At 40.4% G+C, this 8,152-nt stretch overlaps 2 protein-coding genes across 6 annotated transcripts in view; one reads left to right on the forward strand and one right to left on the reverse strand.

Moving 5' to 3' along the window:
• The window catches only part of SLC35A1 (solute carrier family 35 member A1), a 23,225-nt gene extending 18,967 nt beyond the window's left edge, over positions 1–4,258 (forward strand). Inside the window, exon 8 of the mRNA XM_006024560.3 lies at positions 743–4,258. Within this exon, the coding sequence (XP_006024622.2) occupies positions 743–873 (131 nt within the window). The 3' untranslated portion in view covers positions 874–4,258. The remainder of the gene's footprint in view (positions 1–742) is intronic.
• A 142-nt stretch (positions 4,259–4,400) lies between these two features.
• Positions 4,401–8,152, reverse strand: part of RARS2 (arginyl-tRNA synthetase 2, mitochondrial) — a 65,503-nt gene continuing 61,751 nt past the window's right edge. For all 5 annotated transcript variants that reach the window (XM_025205252.1, XM_006024580.3, XM_025205255.1 and 2 more), the window contains one exon: positions 4,401–4,517. In XM_025205252.1, coding sequence (XP_025061037.1) covers positions 4,431–4,517 — 87 coding nt within the window. In that variant the 3' untranslated portion in view covers positions 4,401–4,430. The remainder of the gene's footprint in view (positions 4,518–8,152) is intronic.

The following is an 8,152-nucleotide window of genomic DNA, read 5'->3' on the forward strand; positions in this document are numbered from 1 at the left end:
CTTTGCTTGCTTGATCTTCCAACATAGATGTAATCCTGTGTTTTGTATTACCCCTTCGGTGGTAGAAAGAGTCGGAAAGCAAAAATGGGAAGAGGAGAATGGTGGAGAAATTTGCTTAAATGATGTGAGACAGGGTATTAACGAGATGAAATGTGGAAGTAAACTTTACAGTAAAAAGTCTTTCTAAGTGGCTTGGGGAGGGAGCTGTGGATGAATGCAACTTTTTTTAAAACCAGAATGACTGACTGAGACACTAGAGAGTGGAGGGAACAGACATGGACTGGCTGGTCTACAGGTCTTTAGGGCTATTAACTGCTATCAGAACCTCATTCTTAGTAAGTACTTACACTGTAGGTTTGGAAAAACAAACAGCATTTGTAGAGGCAAATCATGAGTTTGCTAAAACATGTGTGCCTCAGACCACTTAGATAAGGCAGAATAAATATAGAACTGTGGGACATCTTTCTGCTTTTCAAATCATATTCTCATTCATGAATTGACTGTTTGGCCTCACAAGGCTTCCTGTAAGTTAGCAACGGTTTCCCTGTCAAAGCATGATACTGAATTCTACAGATTAACAGGATAACAGTTCAAAGGCACAAGTATGCTATTCTCCTTGATAAGGATGATTATTTAAATAGTAGAATTTATCTCTATAAAAACTAAATCTCTTGTAAAAGTAGTCTTCCTGCTCTTCCTCTTCCTGAGGCACGTGTATTTAAACTGTTTTGTTTTTTTCCAGCTATAACCTTTTCACTTGGTGCTGTCCTTGTGTGCATTTCTATATACCTGTATGGCTTACCGCGACAAGATACCACAAAAATCCAGCCATCGGAGCCGAAAAGTTTGAAAGAGAGACTTATGCATGTGTGATGTTGTTTGTCCTAACAAAAAGCAACAGGCAATGCAAACAACAGACTTGAAATAACTGGATTTTTTAAACTTAGCCTTAAGTTAGTCATGAGAAGACTTGACCTAAAATAAAAACAGAAGAAGTAAATTGGAATTAAATGAAGGGTTTCCACAGGATGAGAGATTCCAAGCTGGTGAAGGAGTATTACATGTAAAATATTTTATTTCATATTGGATTATGAAGAGCCTATATATCTGGAAAGGAGAATGAAGGAACCAACCATTGTACAGAAACAAGAGAAAAAGACTGGTTTCTTATATATTTGATACTGTATGTATCATCTCACTTGTGGGCAGAAATGCCCAGAAGCTTCAGAAGAGAATCTTGTTGCCAAAGCTCCTTCTTATACTATTTTGGCAATGGATTTCTGAAAATGTTGGTCTGATTTTCCTAGGGGAAGAGAAATTTTCCTAAACCAACCTGCGTATCATCTTGAATACCAACTGGTTGCTCATTTCCATTGGTAACTTTAAAAAAGATACCAAGAGTGGACTGTAAAGAGAAAAAATGTATCATACTTCATCTACACTGCTTTGGGCATTACCTTTGTAATATGTAAAGTTTGCCAAAATGGGCTAGAGTCAAAATTCACATTAAGAGGACCATTTGTTTTCCACTATGACTTGAAAAGCATAGTTGCAATATGAACATTTTATGCCCTGATAAAACTGTTGTAAAGTGTTCTACTTGTTAGGTATATTTTATGAAGTCAGATTTCATTTGGTGGGGGAAGCCAGTGAATACCTGGGTAAGTGTTCTCTGCATATCTCCAAATTAAGTCAGCACACATAGTTTGTATGCGTCAGATGAACAAATTTTTATCTTTCTTCCAAATAGCTCTACATGCCACTGCACAGAGGCAATTTGCTGCATTTAACATTTCAAAGAATGTTTCTAATGTTTGCTTTAGTGAGTGAAACTTTTTTGTAGTTTGAATAAATGCCTTATGTTAGAACCCTAGTTTTGTTAACCTGGGACTCTAGGATACCTAGACAAATTCAACCCCCCTCAATGGACACAATGCACTTTTGTACAATTTTATTTATAGAAAATTGGTTTTGGTGCATCTTTTTAAGTTGAATTTCGTAATGAATTAAATTCAAAAGAAGAATGTGAATGTTTGAGTTTGAACATTTGAATGTTTATTTTAAACAGGAATTGCTGCCAAAATCAAGACTTGCTTTAAAACACATAGTGCTTGTACAGTTGTGTAAACTTTCCCACACTGACAGTAGTGGATGCCCTTGTATTTGTTGGAATAAGCCACTTGTGGATTTCTGGAGAGAGTTACAATAGGACTTACCCCTCCAAAGCACTTTTGCAGTTATTTTTCTCCTGTATTTTAAAAGATGAAGAAAGACTTACACAAACAAAATGGAAATATCAGTACTGAATGTAGCTGGGTGTATCCTTACCACTACTCCAGAGAGCTTAGGAGGCTTTTCTGTCCATAATGGCACTGGTAACAGACAGAACAGAGAATTGAGCCAGAGGATAGTGGTTGACTCTATTCAGGCTCTCTAAAGCCCTGAAATTATAGGGAGCGGGAATATGGGTTGGGGCATAACGACAGGTGACAGTGGTGGTTGTGGCAGACATATCCTATTCTCTGCTACTGCTGTCTGTGGGAATTTTCTCTGCTTGACAGAGGCATCCAAGAGTGGGAGATCTCTGCTGCTTGAGAGGGAGACGGGGTTAATAACTGAATATCAAAAGCTGCCCTGGGACTTATGATTGCTGAAAAGAAAGAAATAGGGGCTTGTGAGAAGATTCATTTCTTCCTTGCTTCAGACTCCTTCCTTCTTTTTTTTCTATTTTGCCTTGATTGTTTTTGCCAGAGGAAACAAGATGAAGGATTCAAGGGGACGGGGACTATTCAGTTCTTCCATGAGGCAAGAATGGGCAAACCAACTGCTGTTTATGCATCTCTATCAGTTGACGGTCATTTACCTGAAGTGGGGCATATTAAGAGCACTAATAGCAAGAAGAAAGATCTGGACACTGTTTACATGGTGGAAAAGGTCATAATTTAAAACACCTTGCCAGTGCTACACTTCAGTGCATTGGATAGCAGGTGTACTACTTCCTTGTTTAAGACAACAGATGGAAGAAGAAAGTAAATATTAGTTTCTTTCCCCTTTCTCAATTCCTGGATGCTTATCTGATTTACTTTTCACCATACTCATTTGATTCAGTGTGAAAAAAATCCATCAGGCTCCGATTCATAAAATGAGAATGTTGTTTCCTTTATTCCTCCCTTCATCATAAATTTAGATCACTTAGTTCATTTTAAACAAAGCATTAAGATTGAGTTTGGCAGGGGTGCTGGCTGCCTGCAGAACTAGCCTACAAGGACAGAGTGGCTTATTTTCCTGGTCTGACAAACAAGGTTTTTTGTTACTTGTAGTCATTCACAATAGCAAGGGACAATGATTTGGGTCCCCTCCTTCCATCTACTATCTTCATGGCTCTTATGTGCCATAAGAATGACATTGCACATGGTGCTCAATAAGTACCATTAATAAATTGTGATGTGGTAACTGCTGCTTTTGTTTCATTATCCCCAAAACTAGTTTCAATACAAAAGATAAATGGGTGGTGAAAAGGTGAAGCACTTGGTCTCAGCCATATAGTTGAAAGTGGGAGACAAAAAGAACAATGTGAAATTCAGAAGAAACAAAATAACCAAACATTAGTTTGCTTAAATGGAATCACATCATTATGACACACACCACTATTGTACTACTAAGTTTAAATGAGCTTAATCACTACAAAGTGCAAAAAGGCTTAGAACATGGAAAGATTTGAGTGTGTTTAGACAAACTTGGATTACAAAAGTTAAACCTACTTTTGTAGACTATAAACATGAGTTAAGAGTAAGTGAAAGGGAAATGTTCAGTGAGACCCTTCACTTCTGAATATCCATGAGGATTTGAGTCAGTGCTAGTGAGAGACAACCTGATTGAAACTAATCAAAAGCCCCTCAGCTGTTGCCTGACAACATCGCTATTCCGTAGACAGTATGCAACTTGATAGATTATCAACTAGGAAATTACCAGTTACAACAGGCAGAAAGATGACGGGGCTCTTGTGATGAAAAGGAGATGCATTTGCACCTGAAAACTCTTACATGGAGAAAATTTTAATTCTAAAACTAGATCAAGTGAGAAAAAGATTCTTCTTTAACACTACCAAAGACATGGTCTTACACTCTTACTTACAAAATACATACCTCAGTTGCTTTGTTTTCATTTATACGTGACCAGCAATTTATACTGAAGCAAATCAATCAGACTTAGTTACTTCAAACACTACAAAATAATTAACGGGAGAAAGCAAGTGAGTGGTGCAGATAACAGGGTCCTATCCATAAGATGCTGCAAATACTATATTTTAGTCAGCATGATGCACGGGTGAAAGTGCAGATATTGGGTACAAATGATTGTTACAACAGTTTGGATTCTATAAAAAAAAAATTACTAGAAAATTTTCATTTACATTGCAGGGGCCCTTTTTATTACATCTTTAATACAGGTGTGATTCCAAGGAGTTTCATTCCATTAGCTAAAACAGTCCGTGCTGCCTGGAAGAGGCAGAGTCTCGCCTGCAAAACAAAGAGATGAATCAGTCAGTCACATTATCTCCTCTGATCAGCTGTGTATACTAATGCAGTCAACCATCATCTTTTCCAGGAAATGGTTAGGAGCAGTGTGTTTTAAAGTGAAGAGATCATTTCAGAAAGTCATCTTTTTTTTTTCTTTTTACAATGTCTGAGAAAGGGTTGGAAGTTTGGGATGCGTACAACACGGACAGTATAAAATGCTAGGTAATTAATAGCTCCAGAGCTACTTTCATCTTCAGTCAAGGGATCAAATGGTGATAATGGTGAAATGATATTGATTTCAAATTTTGTATAGATCATTTCACACTCTCAAGTCAGTCAGGGAATAGGGGATGGAGTTATGCAGTTACATTCAACACAGACCACAGAGGAAGAATGTTTTTCAGCTGTTGAAACCTATCCAAGGGGTGACCAGAGTGGATGGCTGTGATTGTATGAGACGATACAGCCTGCAAGAACAGAGTAGCAAGCAAAACAGGTGAATTATTCATTTTTTACTAAATGTTTTCAAGGCTGTTGATATATCTGTACTCCCTTAATGTGGATTTTAAGATGTTAACATCTATAACATGCATTTGATGGACATACTAATGTTTTGTCCTATCCATAGTTGTAGCTCAAGGAAATCTCAATTGCCTCTCCAAACTGTATCAGGGTATAGATAGATTTATCAGGATTCAGAATTAAAATTAGCTATAGATGTGTAGCAAAATCAGTGCATAAGAACATGTAGCAGTAACAGCTGATGTGTCCTCACAGCTAGCAAATTCTCCTCCCTTTTAAAACTGGTTAAAAGGTGCATCTGTCTGTAAACCCTAGATATCCATGGAAACCACAAGCTGAGTTGCTCACATTCCCAGTTACACTCCCTTTTCATGCCTTGTTCCTTACTGACTGGGAGTTCAATTTTCTTAAACCATTAATTGGACCTGAATTCTATGTTGTCTACAGATGCTGTCCATGCCTCAGAGTAGGCCTGTGTTACATGCTGGACTGCACAGCAAGAGCTAGAACTGGACAGGGCTAAAGTTGATTAAAAAACACTTGAAACCTGCTTAGACACACCTTATAGATGTGGCTAAAAAAAGCACATCTCTAGAAGGAATGTTTAACTGCACATACCAGTTAATCTACTGCAGGGTGGCAAGATTTGAATAGTTTTCCATGTCTGTAAAGGGTTTGACCTGGTAGGCTGGGAAGAATGGTATCAAATCTCACTGGGCTTGTAAAAGCTGCTGTATTATATAGTTCATAGAGATGGTTGCAGGATGGTGTTAGACTTCCACTTGGAGTCTGCATTGTTTGACTTGTTCTCTTGTTTCCGAGAATAAGAGGAACAGCTTCCAAAGGCAGAAAGGTCATTTCTTTGTTACTATATTTGCTGGGCTGAAGCCCACTTGCTCTGGGAATGGTCACTTTAAAGAGCAAGAAGAGATTAAGGTTCAGGAAGTGTGTGTAAGCATCAAGGGGGAGGAAGAGATCCACTTTTATCACTTGTGAGGATTACAGGAAGCTGACTTTTTATCCATCAAAAAGTCACTTACTAAGAGCTTAAAGCTATGACTTTTATGCCCTAAGTCTATGGTGCACTTATAGTTTTGGGGCTGTTATTCCACAACTGAATAAAGCAGAGCCTGATACTAAAGCTACCAAAGGCAGTTAGATAATTACTTTTCAAATCAGTCAGAAAATAAGGAGGTGGTATATAATCAGAGCGCTGTTTACTGTGAACAGCTAGGAAGTCAGACATCTCCCTAGAAGATTTATAGCCTTTTAATTTGCATCTGCTAGGAATGGCACATAGCAGCAACTGTCAGCTTAGATGTTCTTGACAGAATGGCAATATAGACAACCTGGAATATGTAGCTGGGATGAGAGGAGAGATTCAGTTAGGGCTGTGCAAAACAGCACCATTCTGTTTCAACTTTTGTTTCACAGTTTCTGCAGGACAGTGTCTTGTTTTGAGTTTCAAAGTGCTGGTCCCATTTCATTTTGTCAAAACTGTTTTGACGCTGTTTTGTCCTTTTGCCCATAGGTTATAATGGAGAATCATGAAACTGCCTATAACTTTGGTTCAAATGAAAACAGCAGGGAGGGCAGCCCCTGGTGAGGTCGCAAAGCCTGTCAAGTTTCAAGGAGATAGGTGCAGGGGTTTCTGGGAAATCGCACCTGAAACTGTTCAGAGCAAAACTTGTGACATGACTGCATGTGTGTGTTAAGGTGCAGTAGGGTGAAAACAGCAGGCATGGTAGCCCCTGCTGCGGCCATGAAGCCTGCCAGCTTTCAAGGAGATAGGTGCACGGGTTTCTGGGAAATTGCACCTCAAGTTGATGACAACCAAAACTCGTGATGTGTGACTGTGTGCATGTGTTGAGGTGCAGATGTTTTTCCGTCCCTGCCCCAGAGCACCGGGATTGGAGGGGACCTCAGGGAAGAATCACAGTCACTGGCCAGCTACACAGTCAATATCAGAGCAGTCCTTTCCCCCTCCTCCCCCTCCCTCTCCTTACTTTCTGTTTCCCTGCATGCAAGCCCAGCTTCCAAACTAGAAACGTTTCAAGTGCCCTTATTTCATTTTGAAGCTGTTTCGAAGCCTTTTGTTTTGTTTTCGCTGTTTCAAGCTTGAAACAAATTGAAACAGCATCAAAATGAAACACCCGGCAAAATTTTGCACAGCCCTATTAGTTATTTCATCACTCTCTCCTCTTATGTAAGAGTGAAGGAAACTGTCAGAGGATAGCACTCTCAGGAATAGTTGCTAAAAAGCTCTAGTGGTTCAGCAAGGAAGTGCAGTGAGGGGACAACCTGCATTGTTCTGGTCTTGAACTTCCAGCTTCCATATTAGTAGGACAGCCTAACCCCACAGTCCTCTGCCAGCTGTTCAGGGTTTTCATAGATTTCATAGATTTCATAGACATCAGGGCTGGAAGGGACCTCGGAAAATCATCGAGTCCAGCCCCCCACCCAAAGGGCAGGAAGTCAGCTGGGGTCATAGGATCCCAGCAAGATAAGCATCCAGTTTCATCTTGAAGGTGTTCAATGAAGGCGCTTGAACCACCTCCGGTGGCAGGCTGTTCCAGACCTTGGGGGCTCGGACAGTAAAGAAGTTCTTCCTTATGTCCAGCCTGAAACGATCTTGAAGTAGTTTGTGACCATTCGACCTCGTCATCCCTTGGGGCGCTCTGGTGAACAAACGTTCCCCCCAGATGCTGGTGGTCACCCCTGATAAACTTGTAGGTGGCCATCAGATCACCCCTGAGCCTGCGCTTTTTCAGGCTAAAGAGCCCCAGGGCTCTCAGCCTGTCATCGTAGGGTCTGCTTCCCTGACCTCTGATCATGCGCGTGGCTCTTCTCTGGACTCTCTCAAGCTTCTCCACATCCTTTTTGAATTGTGGAGCCCAAAACTGGACACAGTACTCCAGCTGCGGCCTCACTAAGGCCGAGTACAGGGGGAGAATGACGTCCCGGGATTTGCTTGAGAAGCATCTATGGATGCAAGCCAGCGTTTTGGTCGCTTTACTAGCTGCCGCATCGCATTGCAGGCTCATGTTCATCTGGAGGTCAATGATGACCCCCAAGTCTCTTTCTTCCATAGTGCTAGCCAACATAGCACTGCC

Source organism: Alligator sinensis, unplaced genomic scaffold (assembly GCF_000455745.1).
Source record: "Alligator sinensis unplaced genomic scaffold, ASM45574v1 scaffold658_1, whole genome shotgun sequence".
In the NCBI taxonomy this organism is placed as follows: Eukaryota; Metazoa; Chordata; order Crocodylia; family Alligatoridae; genus Alligator; species Alligator sinensis.